The sequence below is a fragment of the Cryptomeria japonica genome, chromosome 7, assembly GCF_030272615.1.
Source record: "Cryptomeria japonica chromosome 7, Sugi_1.0, whole genome shotgun sequence".
Classification (NCBI taxonomy): domain Eukaryota; kingdom Viridiplantae; phylum Streptophyta; class Pinopsida; order Cupressales; family Cupressaceae; genus Cryptomeria; species Cryptomeria japonica.
In genome coordinates this window covers 10,459,721-10,486,201 of record NC_081411.1, presented here as the reverse complement: position 1 = coordinate 10,486,201, position 26,481 = coordinate 10,459,721, and the positions used below count along the sequence as shown (strand labels likewise).

At 38.2% G+C, this 26,481-nt stretch overlaps 1 protein-coding gene across 3 annotated transcripts; it reads left to right on the top strand.

Moving 5' to 3' along the window:
- Positions 1–2,927: 2,927 nt before the first annotated feature.
- Positions 2,928–8,699, top strand: LOC131030813 (disease resistance protein Roq1). 3 transcript variants are annotated; one of them, XM_059209066.1, is made up of 5 exons: positions 2,928–3,589; positions 3,719–4,820; positions 4,945–5,208; positions 5,324–5,989; positions 8,230–8,699. In XM_059209066.1, exons 1-5 carry the CDS (start codon positions 2,937–2,939, stop codon positions 8,308–8,310), a joined length of 2,766 nt encoding a protein of 921 aa, XP_059065049.1. In that variant the 5' UTR covers positions 2,928–2,936; the 3' UTR covers positions 8,311–8,699. The 3 variants fall into 3 exon arrangements, with proteins under 3 accessions (XP_059065049.1, XP_059065048.1, XP_059065050.1); XM_059209065.1 differs by lacking the exon at positions 8,230–8,699 and adding an exon at positions 6,124–7,821; XM_059209067.1 differs by lacking the exon at positions 8,230–8,699 and adding an exon at positions 6,107–6,303.
- Positions 8,700–26,481: the final 17,782 nt, after the last annotated feature.

Genomic DNA, 26,481 nt, shown 5'->3' with positions numbered 1-26,481 from the left:
CTGAACATAGTTATCCCTTGAATAGGGGAGGCCCACCACCTCCTAACCAGTTCTCTAAAATCCGGGTGGGAGGCCCACATAATCTCATATTGTAAAGGAGGTGGACCCAAGGGGGGTCTATCAGCCCAGTGGAGGAGGAGAGGGCTATGATAAGAAGCAGTCCATGGGAGGATCCTTAGGCAGGAGTTGTGACCAATATCCCATGTAACATAGACTAAGAATCTGTCCAATTTGACTTGGATTAGGTGGTTCCCTTTCCTATTATTCGACCAGGTGAAGGGGACACCCTGAAGATCTAAATCAAAAGGCTAGTCACATTTATAAAATTGGTCAGATCCCCCATACTATCAGAATAATCCATAAAACTACCATATTTCACAGAAGGGTAGAGCAAGGTGTTGAAGTCACTAGCCAACATGTAGTGAGAATTCTGATCCTCAAGGATGCAATCAACAATTTCCTGCCAAACAAGTGGCCTTCCCATCTTGGAATTGGGGCATATATTTTGAACAGATGCCACCAGAGATCACCGAATTGGAAAGTCACCACAAAATAGTTTTGTGAGCTTACATGTACAACCTTGGAGCTTGTAGGGTTTCCAAAGGGTAGCAATTCCACTAGACGCCCCTAGTGCCTCCACATATAGAAACGCAACGCTCGACCAAAGTTTGCCAGCAATCATTGCAAAGGTTTGGTAGGAAATTTTGACTTCTTGTAGTAAAAAATATCAATCTTCATCTCTAAGATATATTGTTTTATAGAAAATTGCTTTTGGGGGCGCTGTTGAGTCCCCTTATGTTCCAGGAGAGGAATTTCAATTCTTAGTTTTGTTATTTCCATCAAGGGTCAACTTTTGCCCCCTTGCAATATCCCTCGCCATAGCTTTTTGCTTCGGCACTCTCTTAGTTGGTCTTCCAACTTTGTTGTCAGTGCCCACATCCGCCTAGTCCTACTTTTTCTCTTATGTGTCAGTCATTCCTCATTATCCATAGAAGGAAAATAGGGTGGGGAGGTCTTCACATTAGATGTCAATAGGAATGACTTGGACAAGTCATCCAATATCACCGAACTGCTAGGGCACTGAGGTGGAGATGTAAAGCTTGTCTGATTTGGTCTCCCTAGAGAAGCTTTCTCATCACAAGTTTTTTTGGGGGATTGGGGAAGCGAGGGGTTGGCTTCACCAATGGAGCGAGGGGAGTGGTGAGCATCATCCTTATCCATGGATGGGGAGGAAGAAGGATTAAGGGATAAACATGGGCTAATCATCAGAGGAATTTCCCCATCTTCAAGAGTCTCCACTGGTCTCATTTTCTTCACCGGATCAACAGGAGTTTTGATTATATCAAGGATCTTGTCTGTGTGGGGGTAGTCATTAGACATTGCACAGGGGTTAGTCAATCCCATAGGGGTTGAAGATGAGGGTGCGCTTGGGCTAATAGGATCATCGTTAATAGTAATTTTCTCTTTAAGGTTGGGTTCAGAAGTAGTTGGGGCTTTACAGTCAGCAATAGTATGCCCCTGCTTAGCACATTTCTGACAAAATTTGAGTAGCATATAATATAATTATTATATTTAAGCTATTATTTTTAATTTTATTGTATTTATTTATTGACAATTTTTTTCACCACTCAATTTAAACATTAAGTAAATTAAAAAATTTAAAAATGCTCCATCTTCTATAACATATGACTACAATAATATCTAATGATTCTAAAGGTGTGTTTCACATGAAGAATCATTATTATTCTTTAACTAGTTATGCAATGTTAAAATATATTAAAATTTTACCTTTGATATCCCTTGATCTTCTTATAGATACAAGTGCTAGTTATAATGAATATCATATCACACTTTAAATTTTGAAAATTTACCAAATTAATTTATTGCAACTCTCACATTATCTTTTTATAATCATTTTTCAAACTAAATAACATTAAATACGATAATTTTCATAATTACTTTATAACATTTATTATTTTAAACAAAACCTTGTCCCTGTCATCTTAATTGATTATTGAATGATTTATTTTATATTTAGATACTTCAATCGTAAACAAATTTCCACAAACATTGAATCAGAGGTACCATAAATATCAGGGATGAATAATATGCAAACTTGCTTAGATATTTGAGCGCCTATCTTCCCACTTGCCCATCGTGAAATAATCTTAGAGAGGAGCCATTTCATAATTACCTGCAAAATTTGAAGGACGCGTCTATTCTGGCTCCAAAACAGCAGTACGGATTGACTAGCACGCGTATTAGTCACGCTTTTTACACCATCAATTTTGCAATAAACGGTTGCGATTGACTAACACATCACTATCACACTGTACGATAGATCCGTTTTGGAACCAAAATAGCCGTGGCCAAATTTGAATGGTGATAGACATAACTTATCATTATTACGATAGATCTGTAAGGATGTCAATATTCTTGTTTGCAAAATCTCTTTTTTTCTTCATCGTCTACAACAAGTTAAATCCCTATTCACGGACAGTCAGTGAGTAAATAATGGCATTCAGGACACGTCTATTCTGGCTCCAAAATGGCAGTACGGATTGACTAACACGCGTGTTAGTCGTGTGTTTTACACCGTCGATTTTGCAATTAACGGCTTCGATTGACTAACCTGTCGCTAACACGCTGTACGAAAGGTCTGTTTTGGAGCCAGAATAGTTTCAACCTGGCAGTCACATGAAAAGGAAATGTGTGTGTCAGATAGCTGCTATGTCACAATAGCATCAACCTATGGAAGATTGCCAACAAAGAATTTCAAGCGTAGATAAAAGCTGTGTGAGTCATTGGTGGTCCGCCAACTGCTGGAAATTTTCTTACTAACCAATCTACTAGTGGCAGACACAATCAATCACACTTTACATCACCGACCTTGTCGATTCGTCTCTAGTGAAGTCAAGTCCAATATTCTTCTGCCCATGGCAGCTGCCGTGGCACTACATCTTCCCTTTTTTCTTCATTTTTTCTTCGTCGTCTCCAAGAATTTTCTCAAATACAGCCCTCTCTGCTTTGGAGAGTTTCAGACGTTCTGCAATTCTAGTCCTATATTCATGGCTTCCTCTTCCTCGTCTCCTCATGAAAGATCCATTGTATCTGCTAAACAATATGATGTATTCATCAGTCACCGAGGCCCTGACGTCAAACAAACCATTGCTAAACAACTCTATGAGCTTTTCAAGGCTAGAGAGTGCCGGGCATTTCTAGATCGTCCAGAGATAGAAGCGGGAGATTCTATTACGTCTGCCATTGACAACGCCATTTGCTCATCTCGTGTGCAAATTGCCATATTTTCCAAGGGATATGCAGAGTCCTCATGGTGTTTGGACGAGCTAGTTCTTATGCTACAACAAACTGATGCCCTTTTTATTCCTGTCTTCTACAATGTCCAGCCCTGGGAGCTACGCCACATCGATGACAAGAAAAAGATGAAGAAAAAGAAGAAGTCACAGTATGCTGCGGCATTTTCTGATTATCGAATGAAAGGCAGGAATCTTGATAAGCTGGATGAATGGAAAAAGGCCCTCGCATCTGCTGCAGACATATCTGGTTATGAACTTAGCCTACAGCAAGAGTAAGATTACTACCATGTACTTCATATTGATTGTAATTCATAATATTTTAAGTTTTTCTCCAGTACATGACATTCTTTTTGCCTTAGTAGAATGCCTTTCTAAATAGATTCTCGTTTTTGGGATTTCAGAGATTTGTGTGAAAAGATTGTATCTCGTGTGGTACAAGTAGTGCAAGAAAAGGAAAAGAGTATACCCTTGCATGTTGCCAAATATCCGATTGGACTTGGTGAAGTAGTCCAAGATTTTGAAAGGTGTTGTTCAAAGACAGTGGGAATAGTGGGTATCTTCGGACTTGGGGGGTCTGGCAAGACTACCCTGGCAAAAGAATTGTTTAACAAGAGGCGTTCAGGCTACCATACATCTTGTTTTATCTCTGACGTGAGAGAATCACATGCCAGAGGTGAATTGCACTCCTTGCAAAGCCAGCTCTTCAAAGCTCTCTTCGATGAAGATCGAAAGTTTATGAATATCGATGAAGGATTAGGAAAGCTGAAGGATCGTCTGGGAAGGGCAAGGCTTTTGCATTTCCTTATAGTCTTCGATGATATCGATCATCAACACCAGTTAGATGCCCTGTTACCTGAAGGCGTGCTGGGCTCTGGTAGCCTAGTAATTATTACAACCCGTGACAAGAATGTGATAAGGACTGCAGATTTCCTTTATAAGATGATGAAGATGGAAAAGAATCATGCTAAAAATCTCTTCTGCAGCCATGCTTTCCGAAGACGTGATCCACCTACTGCATATGATAAATTGGTTGAAAGCTTCGTGGAATTCTGTGGAGGTTTACCCCTCTCACTCTCAGTTTTGGGCGCCCATGTTTATGCTAAGGATGATTATTATTGGGAGCTGGAATTGGAAAAAGTTAAGAAAATCCAGCCTAACGATATAATGCAAAGACTCAAAATTAGCTTTGATGGTCTGGACAGAGAGGAGAAACAGATATTTATAGATATCGCTTGTCTTTTCAATAAGAAGAATGAAGTATATGATTTGAAAGGTAAAGCAATAACCATCTGGAAGGCGTCAGGTTGGAGCGCTGAGCATGCAGTTCAAACCCTGCAAGATAAGTGCCTACTTGAATTGGTTGACTACATACGCTACCAACGACCCTTTGAAAACTACAAACAATACTTTGAAATGCATGATCACCTCCGTGATCTGGGAAGACAAATGGCAGATGACTTGGGCCCTCCTCGCCTATGGAGACCAGACATTCTTAGATCTATGGTGTGCTTCTTCTCTACATTTTTGAAATTAAAATTATAAGAAGCTATTGAAAAAACGTTTCAATTTATGTGTTTTAATATGTTTTTTCTAGCCAATTACACTTAACCCTGATCCTTATATGTAGGGAGCAAAAGGATTTAAGGAAATCCTTGCAGAAACAAAGGGCAGGTGTTTCCATTCGTTCTATGATTCGTCCCTCCAAATCGAGATTACTTATTTTACAGCTGAAACTGATCTCCTGTGGCTTGAAACAAGGGGCAGTTTGTTGTTTGAAAAATTGAAAAGCATTCCTTCCTGGATTCCTCTACAGAAATTGCAGTGTTTATCCATTGAAGGCGTGGGAGAATTGTGGAGCACTTTTCAGCAACAATTGCAGAATAAAACCCAGGTATTTATCTATTCTTTGCTGGAAATTAAGTCTCCTTTCGAAATACTTGTTTGGCGATCGAACATTTTAAACTACTAAGAACCAATTCATTTTTTGGTGCAACTGTCAACGCCAGGCCAGTTTTGAGTTGAGAAAGTTGTGGATTCGGAAATCTTCCTCTTTGCAAAAGCTTCCAACAGAAATGTTCATTCATTTGGAAGAATTATATATAAACAGTTGCTTAGAGGAGACAAATGCAACATCCTTTGTGCAATCAGTTAAACAACTTAGCAATCTTAGATCATTGGTATTGGAAAGCGGCTCCTTCAGTGGGAGTTTGGATTCAATTAATTTGGATTTCTCTACAAGCAACCGCATGGATAGCCTTAAAATTATACAACTTTATTCTATTCAAAAGATCTCCAAGTTGGTAATTAGTGGAGAGATGTGTCCCAGACTTCAATCACTTGAAGTTCAGCATATGCATACTCTAGAAGAAATAGAATTAAAGCAGCTAGAAAGACTGAATACTCTTGAAGTGTCGAAATGTTGGCAACTGGAAAGCATATCGGGGTTATCTTCTGTAGCAGGGCTTCGAGTGCTCAGAGTATATTCCTGTGGAAGGTTGAAATCGTGGCTGAACCTTGCGCATCTATGTCTTCTGGAGCAAATCAAGATTTATGAATGTCCTAAGGTGCAGAGCGTAGAAGGGGTGGAAGAGTTGCGAGGATTGAAAAGTCTGATGATTGAAATGCCTGACGATGGATATGCATCGGTACACAATTATGTTTGTGGACTGACGGTAATTCTACTTTTCCTCGTCGTAATCAATTGATTTTGAGTGTAAAGCAAGTTTGTTTATTGTGTTTCACCCTTAATATTTTAATCAATTATTTATTATCCTCTCTTTTTACATCAGTATTTTAAATGTCTCAGAGGTTGCCGTCAAAGAAAATTATTTTGATACAAAATGCAGTCGATAAAGTACCGATCAAATTGAATGCAAATTTGTTTTCTGGGTTGATCGGTGCCCAAGCAGTGACTGAGATTGAGAGAGGAGAGTATGGTGAGTTGAAGATGAGAAGCTCATCGAGTGAAATCACTATATATGCTTTGCTTGTAACATCATTTGAATCTGGAGATAGGTACAATGGGATATCATTTGAACCTAGCGACAATTATTTGTTCCTTCTTGAAAGGGGTCTGCTAATTACATGTCTACTCAGCGAGCATGATAGTGAATGTAGCCTAACGACAACGACAATAAAGATAGGGTTTAAGGCCACAGTGAAAGTTAGGGAAGAAGGGAAAGCTTTAACTCTATTGCAAAGAATTGTTGATCAATTATATAGACAAAGTAGGGTATCAAACTTGGCGGCATATGATATGGTAAAGCAGCAACAAAAGCAAGAGCATTTAGAAGTGTGATCAACTTTCTCTGACTATTTGCTATTGAATTCAAGTTCATCTTTATTAGTCCCTGCCTTTAGGCGGGAGACTATGTTTTGGAAACAGTGACAGCAATTTTATCATATGGTTTGCGATTATTTTTCCATTAAAGTGATTTCTTTCTTTATTTTTTATTTTTTCTGATTGGTCCTTTCTATTTTTGCCGGCAGTTTTTTAATTAAAAATTAAAAACAAGAAAATTTATAGTTGTCTTTCTTGGGAAACCTGGCATTGTGCGATACATTTAGTGTGTCTCGTCTTTGCTTGCACAGTTGGCATACATGCCCGGCTCATGCAGAGGTGGTAGTCTTATATCATTAAACGTGCCTTGTCTGTTCTTCCACATTTTTGAAGGATGAGGCAGAGAGCAGGAAAAGAAAAACAAAGCCAAAAACAGAGCATTAAAAGGAAACAGTGCAGTGAAATTTAAACACAGAATTTGTCCAAATTTTTTTTCTATTTATATTCATATACCAATACTTACAAGATCTACACCAAATAGAAAAATTACAAAGCTACTGCTTTCAAGTTTGTTGTCAGAAAATAAAACAGTTTAAACTCCACTGTTTCTGACTGGCTGTTGCTACAGCACTGGATGTCTCTCTCAGTTGCTGTTATAGAAAATGTGTGGCTGTTCTGTTCTACATTTTTTTTCTTCTCATTATCTCCAATAAAACTAACTACAAAATGACCACCAAACTTCTATTGAAAACAAAAACATTTCTAGAAGTTTCGTATGACCCAACTAAGGAGAAAAGTAAATGCATTTTAATTTTTGCTAGTTGGAAAGTCTTGTCTAAGAAGATATAGATTTGCATTTTTACCAAAATCTGTCCTCTCATGCAAATTTCAAAATATTGATTAAATGATATTAGCTGGAGAATGAAATCTGCAAGATTTGTTGGGGGGCCAAAAATGAGGATTTATGGTGGCAGAAATAAATGAGGCAGTTGGGATTAGTTTTCCAACAATTTTGCATACATGTTTAACAGAGATATATCAATGTCAACATCCTGGGCTGATCTAGCTTCGGTTCGAAAATGGATGAAGCAGTTCGGAATGATCCATACGGGTGCACTCTAGCCCTATAATGGCACTGCAAGTTCTCTTTCTCATTGTAAAATGTGATGCCCCATTATTTTTTATCCCATGGTAATATGCTATCATTGCTAACTTTTGCATTTACGCATCGTTTTCTCTTTCTGTTACAGTATTTGTTAATTGTCTTTCTTACTCCCGGCTTCTGCTTCATGAATTTATCCCCATACAATTGTCTATTAATAGAAGCTATAGGGTACCTAATGCAGTTCGACTCACAGGTTATTAAAACTAGTAAGTTGCAACAATTATTTATTATATATAATCTAATCCCTAATGCTGCTACGGTTTGTGGAATGAATAGTCATATCTTTATTCTTTCATTTTTTCAAGATTCTACAATCTAATTGTTCATTTCAAAATATAGAATTTTATTTTTATTAAAAAAAAAAAATTGTCTAAGAGATCATACGCAATCTTATCTTTTGCAGAAAAAATCATGCATACAATTTTCCTTCTTTTTACAATATTGGCATTGTCTATCTTGCCTTGCAGTTTCGAAGCTTAAGGAAATCTAACTTAGTAGCAAATGTTTCTAATGAAACAATAGAGGGCGCTAAGTTGACAGAACAATGAATGGAGCACGAATCAAAACATGCAGGCACAAGTTTTATAGTCATAACCTAATACACATATCTATTTAATTGTGATGGTCCCTATGAATGATTGTATAATAGGGTGGTCCATGCACTATAAGCCCTATAAAGTTTAAGAATGTTGAAATTATATATGTGAACAACCCAATTATAATTGATCAATACTATTGTGGAAGTTTGACACCAATTCCTTGCACAAATTAGGAATGTCAAGCTTCACTTGCTGTAATTCCTATCTGTCTAGCTGAATTGTTTGTATTGTACTTTCAGACCTCTGCAGTTCAAATCTATAATGTTAGATTTGAAAACATTTATGGTACATCATCAACACCAGTAGTAGTGAAACTTGCATTCAGCAACATTGTACGGCCCTAGCAAAAAAGACCAGACTGAGACTGTAAAATTGTTACCAGTTAGTTTGAATGAAGCAACCAAGCAAGTTAATGGATTGAGATACGTCCAAAACTGTGTGGAATGTCTTTCATGGTATAAATACTTTCATTTCAAGCAATTAGTTTAGGTGTTTATTTGTAGATTGAGTGTGTTTGTAAATAGTTTGTAAATTGTCTTCTTACTGTCCAGTTTTGGACAGGATTGTGTAAATGGCTGCATAACTCCATTCCCCATTGTGGAACCACCATGAAACCATGGGGAATGAGAGTGCAGACCTTGTACCATACTACAAAACAAGTAGGGCCCTTAAAAATGCAGGTAGGCCAAGCAAAGACCCACTCCTAGGCGAGACTGGATAGTGCCCGGTTAGGAGAGGTTAAATTGCAGAGGTCTTGGAGAGCAAGGTTGGATAGAGGAAAGTACACCCTTTGGAGGAGGTGTAGAGGAGTGTTTGAAGCATCATTGGTGTGAAGGAGGAGCCTCCACCAATTCAGACAAAGTGGCTAAAACACAAAACACTCACTGTGACCTAGGCAGACCACAAAACCCTCACAAAACCCTTAAAAACCCCAAAATTCGCCCAAGGCACTGTACGGCCACTTGGAGGCCCAAAACCTAGAAAATCCTTGAGCCCTTGCCAATTGAATGGTAGTCTATTTTGGGAGTTTGGGTTGTGTATGCATCATTTGTGAGAGAAAGCCCTAAAGGACCGGGTAGGAGGCCTAATTGGTCCTAATCCTTGTAGCCTTATTTTGTAAGCAAAAAAACAAAACAGTGAAATCGGTTGAAAGGATGAAGGTAGCAACTTCTTGGGGGCACATGAATGGGTGGAAAGCCCATGAATTAGACCTGATTTAACCTTGCTAAGACCTTGGGAGGTGTGGAACAAGCCTAGCCCTTATTAGCCATAGTAAGGGGTTTTGAGTCTCATGAGTAGGTGAGACCTTAGGAGCAGCATAGCAACTCATTGGTGGGTGGATTGGGCAAGGTTAGGGGATTCCTCAAGCAAAGGAAGTCCTAGAGACCCTAGGGTGTGAGGAGAACACCAAGTGATCCAAGGAAAGGATCCAAGAGCATAGACTAGGCTAGTCTATCCCAAGCACCAACCCATCAGATTGGTATTAGAGCAAGTAAAAGACTTGTTGGACTGTGTATGTCTCTATATACTAGTGAATCAGTAGGGGAGATCAGAATGGTCACTAATGCAGAGCTAGCTAGAGAGGTGGAAGAGCAGAAGGAGAAGAATAGACTCCTTGAAGAAGCTATGAGCGAGATAAGGGATAAACTATAGGAAGTGGTGGATCAGAGGACACAAGGACCTTGGGATGAAGACACCAAGGGTAAAGGCAAGAAGACTATAGACATAGATGACATTATCCCTGAACCAGATCCCTTGTTCAATGAAGAACCTTTTGTGAAGGCTATTAAGGCCTTGAACACCAAAGCCTTTGAAGGATTGTCACATTTCAATGGAAGAATGGACATTGACACTGTTATGGAATGGATTGAGGGCATGGAAAACCACTTTGAGTGTGAGGGAGTGACATAGGCTCAAAAGGTTAAAGTTGCCAAATCAAGATTAAGGGGAGCAGCTTTGACATGGTGGAAGTACCTGCAAGAAGAAAGAGTTAGTATGGGAAAGCTACCTATTGCCAATTGGAAAGCTATGGTGAGTAAGATTAAGGAGACCTACCAGAGGATTATGAAGTCCAACTTCATAAAAAGAGACAGGGTTTGAAGCAAAAAGATCTTGATGTAACCTCCTACACAGAGGAGTTTTAAAAGTTATGTCTTAGGTCCAAAGTCCAAGAAGATGAATCTATTAAGGTGGCTAGGTACCTAAGCGGCCTAAAGTGGAACATTCAAGAGGAGATAAGCCAATGGACTCCTACTACTGTCCAAAAATGTCATCAGCTTGCTACCAAGGTAGAAGAGAGGAACAAAAGGAAAGGAGACTCCAATAATAGGGCTAGAGGCAAAGGTAGAGATCAAGTGAATCACCGAGGTGGTTATCAAAGCAAGGCAAATGAGCCAAGGAACCAAGGAGAAACCAACTTGACTGAGCATGGCAGTGAAGCCAATCTCAGAGGAGGACATCCTAGAGGAAGAGGTGCACAAGGTGGTCCAAATAGGGGTAGACGTACCGGTAGAGGTAACTCCTATTTTGCAGCAATGAAGTGTTACAATTGTGGACAATTGGGACACCCAGCATATAGATGCCCTGACAAGCCTACATCATCAAACAGTGGAAAGAGGGTTGCATATGCACATGAAGACTCTTCAAGCAGCAAGACACCTGAGCTAGACCATATTGAATTAGAGAGTGGAGAAAATCTGATGTTCAATAGGGTCTTGATAAGACAGCCAGAGAAGAATGAACCTAAGCATAGGAGAGCATTGTTTAGGGTGAGGTGCAAGATTCTTGGTAAAGTTTGCAAGGTGATAGTTGATTTAGGCTCAACTGAAAATATCATATCAGAAGAGGTAGTCAAGAAGTTGAAACTCGCAAGGATACCCCACACTAACCCATACAAGGTGACATGGTTGAATCATGAGCAGAGTGTGCTAGTCAATGAGCAAACTTCAGTAGAATTTTCTATTGGAGGATACAAGGATAAGATCCTTTGTGTTGTGTTACCTATGGATGCATGTCACTTATTGCTAGGAAGACCCTGGCAATTTGATAGGAAGGTGATCTATGATGGAGAGGAGAACTCCATTTCCTTTAAGAAGGACAGCAAGACCTTTAAGATTCAGCCTTTGACAGAGAATGAAGAGGGAACTTCAAGAACACCTAGTGTTTTATTGGCTACCGATAAAGAATTTTTAAACTTTCTACATGAGGAGGAGATAGTGAAGTGTGCCATCTTTCTAAAGCAAAAGGAGGGAGAAGATAAGTTGCAGGCAGAGATACCCAAGGAGGTGAAGCAAATGTTACAAGAGTATAAAGACATAGTGAGTGATGGAACACCTGCAACACTCCCACCAAGAAGGTCTATAAGTCATCAAATAGACTTTGTTCCCGATGCATCCTTACCTAACAAGGCTTCATATAAGCTTACACCTGATCAGAATAAGGAGGTAGCAAGGCAAGTGCAGGAGTTATTGGAGCAAGGACTGATTAAGAAGAGCATCAGCCCATGTGCAGTCCCGGTAGTGCTAGCATCCGAAAAAGGAGGTAAGTGGAGACTTTGCACTGACTCAAGAGCAATCAATAGGATTACCATAAGGTATAGGTTTCCTATTCCTAGGATAGAGGATCTAATGGACTGTTTAGGAGGGGCTATGTATTTCACCAAGCTAGACCTTAAAAGTGGTTATCACCAAATAAGAATTAAGGAGGGTGATGAGTGGAAGACTGCTTTTAAAACCATAGAAGGATTGTATGAATGGCTTGTGATGCCATTTGGACTCACCAATGTTCTGAGCACCTTCATGAGGTTGATGAATGAAGTGTTGAAGGATTTCACAGGCAGATTTGTGGTGGTGTACCTAGATGACATTCTCATCTATAGCAGAACCAAAGAGGAGCACCTTGAGCATTTGAGGTTAGTCTTAGAGAGGTAGCATGAGGAGAATCTATCCATCAACCTAGAGAAGTGTGACTTCTTGAAGCAAGAGCTAGTCTACTTAGGATTTGTGGTGTCTAAAGGAACCTTGAAGATGGATCAAAGCAAAGTGGAGGCAATCTTGAATTGGCCTGCACCTAAAACAGGGACTGAGGTTAGAATTTTCCATGGATTAGCTCAATTCTATAGGAAGTTTGTGAGGAACTTCAGTGGCATATGTGCACCAGTCCTTGACACCATCAAAGGAGGCCTTAAAACTAAGTTTAAATGGACTGAGTTGGCTAACAAAGCATTTCAATTGTTAAAACAGGAAGTAGCACAAAACCTATCCTTCTCCTACCTACGTTTGATAAGCTATTCACTTTGGAGTGTGATGCAAGTGCAATTGCAGTAGGTGGTGTGTTGAGTCAAGAGGGAAGACCTATGGCATTTTTCAGTGAGAAGCTTAATGAAGCAAAGAAGTACTCAGCCTATGACCTAGAGTTGTATGCCTTAGTGCAGTCACTAAAGAAATGGAGGCATTACCTACTCCCAAAGGAATTTGTAGTGTTCACAGACAACCAAGCTTTGAGTTACATTAACACTCAAGAGAAGCTAAGCAATAGACATCTGAAATGGATGGAATATCTCCAATCCTTCACCTTCACCATCAAGCATAAGAAGGGGCAACTTAATAAGGTGGAAAATGCCTTAAGCAGGAAGTTGTTGACAGTTCAAGGGTTACAGTTGCAGAGCATAGGCATAGAAGGTTTCAAAGACCTCTATGAAGGAGATGAAGACTTCTCATCAGCTTACAAGGTTTGCAAAAAGTTTGAGAACCATTTCCATGGTGAGTATGCAGATTACACTCTCCAAAATGGTCTCTTGTTCAAGGGTAACTAGTTGTGTGTACCTAGAGGATCCATGAGGGAGAACCTCATCCAAGAAAAACATAATGGTAGTTTATGGACACTTTGGAGTCAACAAAACCTTGGATTTAGTATAGAGGTACTACTATTGGCCAAAGTTGCTAAGAGATGTAAAGAGGTATGTAGAGCAATGTGGAGTGTGTCAAAGAGCCAGAGGAGGATCAAGCAATGCTGGTCTTTATCAACCATTACTGGTCCCTAACAGACCTTGGGAATGTATAAGCATGGACTTTGCAGTAGGACTTCCCAAGACTAAAACAGGTATGGACAGCATCTATGTAGTAGTAGATAGATTTTCCAAGATGAGTAATTTCATACCATGTAAGACTACACATGATGCTAGCTATGTTGCACATCTCTTCTTCAAAGAGATTGTTAGGATTCATGGACTCCCTTTAAGCATTGTTTCAGACAGGGACAACAAGTTCATGGGTCATTTTTGGCAGACATTATGGTGGAGACTAGGAACTAACTTGTCATTTAGCTCAGCTTACCATCCACAAATAGATGGTCAAACTGAAGTCATCAACAGGGTGTTAGGCAATTTGTTGAGGTTCTAACTAAGGAATATGGTTAGACATGGGACCTAATCATTCCTCAAGCAGAGTATGCATATAATGACAGTGTGAATAGAACCACTGGTAGAAGCCCTTTTGAGGTTGTGTATGGCAGACATCCAAGGGGAGTATGTGCGTTGAGAGACCTTAGTACTTTGGAGATAAAGAGCGGGCAAGCAGAGGACTTCACTCAAACCATCAAGGAAGTTCAAGAGCAAGTTAAGAAGGCCATCCTTGAATCCACTCAAAAACTGAAGGCCAAAGTGGATGAGAGAAGGAGAGAAGTTCAGTTCAAGGTGGGTGACTATGTGATGGTACATTTGAGCAAAGCCAGGATGCAAAGTGGTAAGCCTACCAAACTACAGATGAAGAGAGTAGGACCTTGTCAAATTTTGGCAAAATATGGTGAGAATGCCTATATGGTTGATTTACCTTCAAACTTAGCCATTTCACCAATCTTTAATGTTGTTGATCTAGTAATGTACAAGGGAGAGATAGCAGGGCAAACTGAGAACCAAGCCAAGGTACTGGAGGACCTTGATGTTAATGTCTTACCACAGGTGAAGAAGCTTATAGCAGAGGAGATCTTGGAATCAAGAGTGAAGAAGTCCACCAGACACCAGGTCTACATGGAACACTTGGTGAAGTGGGCAGGACAGCCTGAGTTAGAAGCAACTTGGGTGGAGGAGAGCAGGTTCAAGACACTTGGAATAGACCCGACTCTCATTTCTTCTTCTTTTTCTTAGTATGTGCAGAGGGGGAGTATTGTGCAGGAGCACCCTTTCAAGCTCTCCCTCCTTCTTGTTTTGTTGGTGTTATGCTTCTTTAGAAGCCATTGTACATGAATAAGAGCCATGAGCTCATGTGTGCTAGACTAGGTCCTAGTTTTAGGTCCTTAGTGTTTTTGTTGTGCTTTTTTGTGCAGGAGAGGTTGGGTGTGCCTAGAATGTGTGTTAGGACTTATTGGCATGTTGATGTCCTTAGGATAGCCCAAAATAGGCTTAGGAGTCATGAAAAGCAACAATGGAAAAGTTGCTCAAAAGATGCAAAAGTTGCATGACAACTTTTAAAAGTTGTCAAGCAACTTTTCCACCCAAAATGGTCATAGACCCTTGTTGTGTGTGGAGAGCCCTAATTTTGGCATACTAGCCAAGGTATGGGTAGTATAAGTATTTGCAAACCCTAAATTAATGGGTTGGATGTCAGACATTGTACGGCCCTAGCAAAAAGACCAGACTGAGACTGTAAAACTGTTACCAGCCAATTTGAATGAAGCAACCAAGCAAGTTAATGGATTGAGATACGACCAAAACTGTGTGGAATCTCTTTCATGGTGTAAATACTTTCATTTCAAGCAATTGGTTTAGGTGTTTATTTGCATATTGAGTGTGTTTGTAAATAGTTTGTAAATTGTCTTCTTACTGTCTAGTTTTGGACAAGATTGTGTAAATGGTTGCATAACTCCATTCCGCGTTGTGGAACCACCATGAAACCAATGTAGGTAGGCCAAGCAAAGACCCACTCCTAGGTGAGACTGGACAGTGCCCAGTTAGGAGAGGTTAAATTGCAGAGGTCTTGGAGAGCAAGGTTGGATAGAGGAAAGTACACCCTTTGGAGGAGGTGTAGAGGAGTATTTTAAGCATCATTGATGTGAAGGAGGAGTCTCCACCAATCCAAACAAAGTGGCTAAAACACAAAACACTCACTGTGACCCAGGCAGACCACAAAACCCTCACAAAACCCTTAAAAACCCCAAAATTCGCCCAAGGCACTGTACGGCCACTTGGAGGCCCAAAACCTAGAAAATCCTTGAGCCCTTTCCAATTGAATGGTATTATATTTTGGGAGTTTGGGTTGTGTATTCATCATTTATGAGAGAAATCCCTAAAGGACCAAGTAGGAGGCCTAATTGGTCCTAATCCTTGTAGCCCTGTTTTGTAAGAAAAAACACAAAACAGTGAAATCGGTAGAAAGGATGAAGGTAGCAACTTCTTGGGGGAACATGAATGGGTGGAAAGACCATGAATTAGACCTGATTTAACCTTGCTAAGACCTTGGGAGGTGTGGAACAAGCCTAGCCCTTATTATCCATAGTAAGGGGTTTTGAGTCTCATGAGTAGGTGAGACCTTAGGAGCAACATAGCAACTCATTGGTGGGTGGATTGGGCAAGGTCAGGGGATTACTCAAGAAAAGGAAGTCCTAGAGACCCTAGGGTGTGAGGAGAACACCAGGTGATCCAAGGAAAGGATCCAAGAGCATAGACTAGGCTAGTTTATCCCAAGCACCAACCCATCACAATGCACAGCAGATAAATCCGAGCTAGGATATCTAAAGTCTAATCAAAAGAACCATAATCATCAGTAGCAAAAATGGAGAAAAAAATCAGTTTCTAAAGAAGAAAATTGGCAAGAAAAGCTACATCAAGCGGCCAAAACAGTAGCCAATAAGCAAAAGAAGCAAGAAGAACATGAAAAGAAAGAAGAAGAGACTACTATCAAAGGTGAAGAAAAATATTGTCAACAAGTTCTAAAAATATAAACAAAGGCAAAATCCAAACAAGATATTCCAGAAGGAGTAAAAATAGAGATGACAGAAATCAAGGAACTTTTTGCACCACATGACATTCCAGTATGGTATAGTGGAGTAATCTTAGATCGAGATTCAAAGACAGATTCCAATGAATATGAATGGAGTCCAGATACCTTATCCACTACATCAAGTAAGGAACACAATGAAGATCAAGCAGCTATCACAAAAGAAGACTTGTCTATTGCAGAACAAAAGATGAAGTTAGAAAGAAGACAAGAGAAACTCAGAATTCAGAGAAAAGAGGTGTATGCAAAAAGAAAAGGGAATGAAAAAGACAGAGAAACAATGCCACAAGAAGTAGGAACAAAGATCAGATATGGAAGAACCATAGAAGAAATAAGAGATAGTCAAGTTGGACTAACTATTAGTCTAGAAGAAGTTGAGTTTGAAAGGATACAAAATCTATTAAAAGAATCTACTTCATCATGTGCACAAATATGTCAACTTCTAAATGCAAATGAGGTCAATCAAGAAGGAATTTGCAATATCAAAGATGTGCATGTGGATATAATCCATTCATTTAAGGGACAAACATCAGTTGAAGAACCACTTGAGTGGGAACTACAAAATGCTAATATAAATTTTGTTAAGACTAATTCAGAAACGCTTGCGAAAGACAATTCTCATAAACATTTAATCTATGATAGTACCTATTCTACGCCAAGATATGATCATTATGTCATGAACATTGAAACACCTAACGATGACGATGATTATGATTTACCCCTTCTGCATCCTGAACTAATTGATTGGGATAATTTACACAACCCTGAACTGAATGTCTTTTCTAATGACCATGACTTAGCCGTGTACCTTAACATTGTTAAACCCATCCATCCTAAGATATCTTCCATTGTAGAGTTAAGTGATGTTTCTCATAGTCAGGAGAATGCCAAACTTTTCAGTCATAAAAGTGAAATAAAACAGGGAAAGAGACCTATTGTTGAAAACCATTTCATAGCAACATTAGATCAATCAAAAGATAAAACAAAAGGTGTATTTGATGGTGAAAACCTCCTTGAGGCACCAGAAGATGGAAAGTTTGACATTCTTCCTACATATTTTCAAGCGAGATCTACTATCCTGATAGAACCAACAGAAGCAGTAAACATTGATACATCAAAAGATCCAAAAATACTTCATTTTGCTGCCTCATTATCAGAAAAAGAGAGGAAAGAGTACTTGAAATTCTTTAAGCAAAGACAAATAAATTTTGCTTGGTCCTATGCAAATATGCCAGGACTTAACCCAGATCTTATCATGCATCATATTAATATGGATTTAAAAGCAAAACCTGTTAAGCAGAAGCTAAGAAAGATGCATCCGCATATTGCTCTCCTTGTCAAAACCGAGCTCAAGAAACTATTAGAAGTGGGTTTCATAAGACGAGTTTCTTATCCAGTATGGGTCTCAAGTATTGTACCAGTATCAAAGCCAGATAAGAGCATAAGAGTCTGCATAGATTTTAGAGATCTGAATAAAGCATGTACAAAAGATGATTTCTCGCTACCAAACATTGATATCATAGTAGACTTATTGGCAGGATGTGAGATGTTTTCATTAATGGATGACTTCTCAGGATATAATCAAGTAAGAATCACACTGAAGATCAAGAGAAGATAGCTTTCACCTGGGCATGGGGAACGTACTGCTGGAATGTTATGCCATTTGGGCTTAAGAATGTAGGTGCAACTTATCAAAGGGCTATGACGATAATTTTCCATGATATGATGCATACATTCATGGAAGACTATTTTGATGACATACTTGCAAAATCTCACACAAGAAAAGAACATTTGAACATTCTAGGCAAGATTTTTGACAGGCTGGAAAGATATCATTTGAGATTAAATCCAAAGAAATGTGCATTTGGGGTAACCTTTGGAAAGCTCCTGGGGTACACTCGTGGCATTGAAGTAGATCCTGGAAAAGTTAAAGCTATCATGGAGATGGAGTCACCTAAAAGCATAAGTCAATTGCGATATTTACAAGGAAGGTTGCAATCAATCGAGAGATTTTTTTCTCAATTGGCCGATAGATGTCATCCATTTATCCATCTTTTACATGAAAATGTTCCATTCAAATGGGATACAAAATGTGAAGAAGCTTTCTTGCAAATAAAAGAATATCTTATGAGTCCTCTAGTACTGATATCACCAATCAAAGGGAAACCATTGTTACTCTATGTCTCAGCAACGAGTGTGTCATTAGGCACTCTCCTAGCTCAACATGATGATGAAGGAAAAGAAAGAGAAGTTTATTATATCAACAGAACACTTGTTGGCTATGAGTTAAATTATTCCTCAATTGAAAAGATATGTCTAGCAGTTGTATTTGCAACCTAGAAACTATGACATTATATGTTGATTCATTCTATAAAACTAATAGCCAAGATAGATCCTCTCAAATATCTGTTGAGCAAGTCAACATTGACAGGGAGACTAGCCAAATGGGTTATGATACCGAGTGAATTTGACATAGAATATGTTAACCGGAAATCTATCAAGGGACAAGTCATCACTGATCAATTGGTTGATGCACCTTTACAAAATAACATACCTTTGCACATTGAATTTCCTGATGCAGATATCTTGACAATAAGTACAAACTTTTGGGAATTGTACTTTGATGGCTCTTATACCCAATATGGTTCAGGCACAGCAATCTTTTTCATCACACCTCAAGGACACACAATTCCAAAATCGTATAGACTACGATTTCCATGCACCAATAATACTGCAGAGTATGAAGCATTAGCTATAGGGCTTAAAATGGCCATTGAATGGAATGTCAAAGAACTACATGTCTATGGTGATTCACAACTTGTCATTAATCAAATCAATGATGAATATCAAACAAAGGATGATAATTTTATGCCATACAAACAACTGATGGAGGAATTTAAAGGACACTTTAAAGAAATCACATTCACCCAGATTCCCAGAAATGAGAATAAAGCAACAAATGCAATGGCTACAATAGCATCTCTCTTGCAAAATAAAGAGAATCAACAACATTACAAATTTCTCATGGAAGATATCTTAACCCCTACTATCCAATCCCAGCATACCTATTGAATTTGCCATATATCAGGAACCAGTGAATCCTTATACAGTCAAACCTACCAATACTTGATAGATTATATCCTTCCTCTGGAATTATCTCGCAATCAACGAAGAAACTTTATCTGTCAATCCTCTCGCTATACCATTATTGTTGATATCCTATATAGGCGTGGTCTAGATGGTACATTGTTGAGATGTCTTGAAAAAGATGAATCTGAGAGAGTTCTTAATGACATTCATGTAGGTATTTGTAGTACACACTCAAGTGGTTTAACATTGGCTAAGAAACTTATTCGTATGGGTTATTTCTGGCCTACTATGGAAAGAGATTCATTCACCTATGCTAGAAAATGTAAACAATTTCAGATCCATGGAAATCTAATTCATGCACCAACACAAGAGTTATATCCTATGACAGGATCATGGTCATTTTCACAGTGGGGCCTTGATTTGGTAGGAAAGATCAATCCCTCATCTTCTAATGGACATAAGTTCATTCTGATTGCTACTGAATATTTTACTAAGTGGATTGAATTAGTGCCTTTAACAACAGTGATAGGAAAACAAATATCATCATTCATCTTGAATTACATAATTTGTTGCTATGGCATTCCTATGACCATTATCACTGATAATGGAAGACCATTCAAAAATCAAGATGTGAAAGAGCTATGTGAACATTTTCATATCCAACATAGGTTCTCTACTCCATATTATCCACAAGGTAATGGTCAAGTTGAGGCATCAAACAAAACTATCTTGAAAATCTTGAAGAAAACAGTCAATGAAGCTGGAAAAGATTGCAACATTCAACTAAATCTTGCTCTTTGGGCATACCGAACTAGCATCCGCACTCCAATAGGGGCAACTCCATATTGTTTGGCCTATGGATCCGAAGCTATATTACCTATAGAAGTAGAGATACCTTCTCTATGAATATCCTTGCACGGTCCTATACTAGAAGAAGAACAATGAGTCTCTCGACTCCAAGAACTAGAATTAATTTAGGAACGTCGCCAAAATGCAACATAACATTTGAAAGTATACCAACAAAGAATGGCAAGAAGCTATAACCACATAGTCAAGCCACGTATTTTCCAGATTGGAGATATAGTTCTAAGGGAGAATCCAAGAAATCAACAAGATCGAGAAAAGAAGGGAAAATTTGAACCAAATTGGCTAGGACCTTTTATCATAGTAGCAGCATATGGATCAGGAGCATACAAGTTATCTACCCCTGAAGGTGATTGGTTTGATGAACCTATCAATTCCATCCACCTCAAGAAATTCCATGCTTGAGATATAAAGTCCTGAAAAAATCAATAAAGAGCATATAAAGTCCTATAAAAAAATCAATAAAAAACATATAAAGTCCTGAAAAAATCAATAAAAAGCATATAAAGTCCTGAAAAAATCAATAAAAAGCATATAAAGTCCTGAAAAAAAATCAATAAAAAGAATATAAAATCCAAAAAATGCAATAAATTTAGACAGTGAAAAACGTGGTAAACAGGCGCTATCTAAGAAGTTCCTCCATCTATGAGATCGCTTTGCGCACCTATCCACTCCACCCTACCGCATCTATCGCTTCCATCTATCCTAGCTTATCCATTTCATCTTTAGCATCCATTTCTCTGAACCATTTAGCAAGAAATATGCAGCTTACCACAGTTATCAATCTTTGACATACTTGTCATAGTCAATATCCTAGATTTTATCAAAATCAATCAATCTACATTTGTATCCCTCCATGGTTTGGATCTTGATCAATTCATATATCCATAATAAATTTTGTTTCCACTGGGGGAAAAATCCTAATTCCTTTTGCTAAGGTGATCTTTTGAATCTTAGAAAATCCAAAAACATTCGAAAAACTTAGAAAATCCAAAAACACCTAGGATTTTGAAACAGATAATAAGCAACAAAGCAACGAAAATCAAGGCATTTTATCAACAACTGAATTAGGAAACTCAGAAACCAAAGAATCAATCAGCAAGCTATAAAGGATTATCAAAGATCATTGATCAAGATGATTATATCAGTTAATGACCATACAAACATGTGAATGACATGCAAAATTTAGTGTTTATATCTTGATTTTATTGCTAAATCATGTACTCTATGCAACTCAAGGATGTCCATGACTAGAGAAGCTATGATGAGGCATGAATATTTTTCTTTGATTGATGTCTATGGTTTATCTCTTACTACGGTATGAACTTGTCTCAGGATATGATTGGCAAAAGATCAAGGAGGATGTTCCAAGTCATGCATGAAAGGGGATAATCCTTGTCTGTTCTGCAAGCAATACTCAGGTCAACTTGATCCATTAAATCACATTGCTTGTATTTACTTGCTATATCAAAATCCATGTAAGGAATACTCAGGTCATCTTGAATCATTATGTCAAGTTGCTTGTATTTTCTTACAACATTTTAAAGCTCAATGATGAAATCAAGCACTGTTACAAGATAGCATATGAAGAATGGCAGTACAATTTTCAGTTAGATGATTTTGGATTAGCTCATTATTCATTTGCATTATAAGCATATCATTTCATTAACTGATCAATTGTCATAAATAAAGATTGAGTATACTTGGACAAATAAAAACAATTTGCATTTGATCATTGTAGGTGCAATCATTTTTAGCATTCATTTTAATCATTATCCATTTCAAATCATTTAGTGGCATTTAGCATTGCATTAGTTTGCATTTAATTAAGTGCATTTCATTCATCATGTAGTGTATCATCATTAGTATTTTGCATTATCATTCCATTAACGATCATTTAGTTGCATCTTTGCACTTAGATTTATAAGCATTACATAAAAAATCAAAAACATTTCATGTAGATAATTTTGCATTTACATCATTTACATATCATTTAAGTTAGTAATCATTTTCATTTGCATCCAATATCATCAAAATCGAAAATCAACAAAAGCATTTATCATTGCATCATCATAATGAAAAGAAAAGATCATAACATCATCCATCTAATCACTGCTTCCATATAATCAAAGCATATAGGCATATAGATCATCAAATAGAGTAACATGCATAATAAAGATCATCATCATATAGAATCCATGTCTACATCTAGATCATCGTAAAACAATAAAAGTCCAAGTATACAATGATATCAGATAAACAATACAAATGTCTCAACAAATACAAATCAAGTCAAGGTTGTCCTGTACCACTACCACCTGACTATGTCTATCCTTTGTTGATGTGGGTGCAAAGATCCTCCAGATGCCTATCTCCCATGATCACCACTCCTCTGAGGAGGTCCCATGACCCCACCACTGCTAGTATCCATCAACATGGTGGTATGATAACTACCTGCTCTCTGGCTCTCTACAACTGCCTCCTCATATCATTGTCGCCAGTAGGAAGTCTCCTTCCCAGCCCAAAATAATGCTCTAACAGTATCTGCCGAGAGAGTACCTGATCCAACCTGATGAATGTGATCAAGCAGGCCCTGAGTATCCTCCTATCTCCTAACAGCTCTATCCCGCTCAGTAATAAGAGTCTACACCTATGCTCAAAGCTGATCAATCTGTTCTCTCAGACTGTCAATAGTATCCTGCCCTGGCACATCATGCACTGGTGCAACTTGCTCTGGTACATCCTACTATGGTGCATGAACCCCAATCCCCTAACCACCAACCTATCCAACTACTGGAATCTCCGTCCAAGTAACTCTTTGAACCCATCATCTAATTAGGGGAACATGATCCTCAGGATCCTCATCATCTCCACCATGCGCTGCAATAACTCGAGAATCTGGCGGAATCTGTCCAAAATCAATACCTCTCCCGCAACCCCCATCCAATCCACTCACCCTACCTCCTATCAATGGCAACCCTCTCGGTAATCTCATACCAGTCCTGCCATGCTCTCTCCCAATCCATCCAACATCCCTCCCATCCATAGGACGTGGTCTCTCAATCCTGCCAGCTGGTCCAAATGATCCTCCACAGACTCTCAATCGACCTCCCCTCTGTCCAGGTCTCCTACCACCACCACCTCCATCCTCACCATCATCCCCACCTCCTCCAGCCTCATGAGTAGATCTAAGCTCTCGTCTCCATCTCCGTCTCCGTCTCCTAGAAACTAGATCATCTGAATCATCATCCTCATCTCCTGAGCTAGGAGGAGGATCTGCTAAATCAGTAATACAAGGAAATGGATGTGCAAATATATATTGGGCATAATCTACAGTAACCCCCGGATCAATAATGTGTAATCTCATATCATAAGCCACTCTCGGAGTATCAACAAACTCTACATGACCAATCTCAAATGATAATAACAATCTCCAATCTCACCTATCTCTGTACCGTCGAGCATATATCGTCACACCAGTAGGCATAGGCTGGATGATACCAAGTTGTCTCAAAATTCGACCAATCAACTGTCGCTCAATAATGAAAGGTGTCCGCCTAATGAGATATCTACTCTACATGATACATGGTAATGTCTGAGCATCATCCATCCATGGCTTGCAATCAAGATATGGTCTCCAAATGATGTTGTCCAAAGAATCTAGCACCCAACACCAATACTCCATCTTACTCAGCTTATGCTGAGTAAGGATACCTGCATAAAAATATACGTATGGCTACCTCTGTCCATGAACTCTGTGATGGATAGGCTGAGTAACAGCAATATGCTCCCAACACCAGATCTGCAATAAAGTGTATCCAGTAGAAAAACTCTCACTCTCATCATACATTACCTGATGCAGATCATGATATAAATGAGCCAACATGCAAACACCCCAAGCATATCGAGTACAATGTTGCATCATACTCAGAAGAATCTCACCCCATCCAATGGAAAAACCTTGTGATCTCCTATTAGGACATATAAATCCTCCAATCAAACCAGCAAGAATCACAGGAAAAGCCTCATAATACATCACCATATCAACCCATCTGATCTCTCCTCTACCAATACTCTCATCAGCAAACACGACTATGCACGCCTCAGTCCCCACTCGATCCTGATAATCATACTATACTAGCTCACCAGTCACTGGGATATGCAGAATCCTATATACGTCCTCAAGAGTCACACTAATCTCACCCGTCGGTAGGTGGAAAGTGTTATGCTCGTTGTGCCATCTCTCGGCCAATGTTGTCAACAAACCCATGTTATGCGTAATCTCGGGCATATATAACAAATGGTGTAAACCACATGCATCTATGTGTCTAATCTCAGCCTGGGTCAACTCCAGAACTAAATATCATACTATTGGTAATTTCTCCCGACATTGGAGAACATCAAGTTTATCCTATTTTGTCAAGAGAAATCAATCAAATCAAATCTATCGATCAAAGCATCATCTATCAATCAAAACTAAATCAATCATCAAATCTATCTATCTATCAAATCAAATTGAAGCAACTTAAGCTATCAAATCATTTTAAAACTATCAATCATGGTTTTTTATCAATCATTGAGTTTCCTCAAAACTCTGCTAAGCTCTTACATCAGAAACTAAATCGGTTTCTTAGAGCTACTCAAGCTAATCAAAGTTATCTATCCAATCTATCACATCTATCAAATCAAGCTAATCAAAGCTATCTATCAACACGATCAATCAAGATAATCAAAGCAACCTATCAATCATGCAATCATACAATCAAGCCCTTATTTTCATCATCAATGTGTATTAAACATGTTAAATCTATTCATCAAAGTGATTTTTCGCTTTTGCACTTATCAAAATTATCAAATTTAAGAAAAAGCGCTGACCAATTGAGCATTTGTGCTAAACCACAACAAAAGCGCTAAATCTAAATGCAAATGCACTAACTTAGTGCATATGCACTATCCTTTTTAACAAAAGCGCTAAAACTACAGGCATAAGCGCTAACCCATGCAAAAGTGCTACCTTTCTAGGCATATGCGCAAACAAACAATGCATTTGCACTATCCTATGCATATGCGCTAACATCTTGCACAAAAGCACTAACATACAAAGCATAAGCGCTAATCTAAGCATTTGCACTAAACCTAGTTGCATATACGCTAAAAAAAATTGCAAAAGCGCTAAACTAATGCCAAAAAAATTGAAAAAATTGAAAAAATAAAAAAACATGAAAATTTGAACGAAAATTTGAAAACAAAGCTCAGGATAAGATACATATCGGATACCCATACTCGGGAGGTCGCTGATAATGTCGAACATGCTCAAAGCAATGGTTCTCCATGGGAATCACCATTTTGCCGCCTCAGCAAGATTATTTTCTCCACAAGCTGACAAGGATAACAATGAAATTAAAATTAGCCTTGTTTAATTTTATATTTACTATTTGAAGAGTAATTAATTTCAAATGGGGCAATTTAATTTGTTTTTTACAAATGAATTTTATTGACTAAATTTTTTATCAATTACCATGAGATTAATCGTTCAAACCAAATTTTTTGACAATTTCACAATCAATCTCCTGAGGAGGCACACAATGAAGATTTTCAATCTCTATCAGGCGCATTATCAAGACTTGATTTAATCTTTGAAACAATGTCTCGACATCATTTCAAAGAGGGGCAAAATGTATACACATAAAAATTGGCTATGAGCAATTAAATAAATATTGTATATTTATTTAATAATTATTCTTCTATTAAATAGTTAATTTGAAAAGATTAATTTATTTAATGTCTTTCTATTAATTAATATTTTATTAATTAATTCATCTATCATGTTCTTTTAATTAATTAAATATCTAATATTTAATTATCTCCTCCAAGCAATTAAATATCTAATATTTAATAGTTATTCTCCCATCCTAAAGTCTCAAATATTAAATAATTCCTAAATTATTTAATCCCTTTTCCAACTCACCCTCCATCTCCACTTCATCTTCCCTTTGCCAACTCATCAAACATGTGGCTAAGGAAATTAATATTTATTAAATATTAATTCATCATTTATCTTCAACTTCCAAAATTAATGAAAATTGTGTACGTACACATATTTCATAACCATTTCCTATATTCTCTCCAACACCCCCTACATCTTAGGAAGGACTTGAGTCCACTTGTCCTCTCA

Coding starts and splice junctions, on each gene's coding strand:
- LOC131030813 (XM_059209065.1), top strand. CDS start 2,937: ATGGCAGCTGCCGTGGCACTACATCTTCCCTTTTTTCTTCATTTTTTC. Junction 3,590..3,718: donor GAACTTAGCCTACAGCAAGA/GTAAGATTACTA, acceptor TTGGGATTTCAG/AGATTTGTGTGAAAAGATTG. Junction 5,990..6,123: donor ATTATGTTTGTGGACTGACG/GTAATTCTACTT, acceptor TAAATGTCTCAG/AGGTTGCCGTCAAAGAAAAT.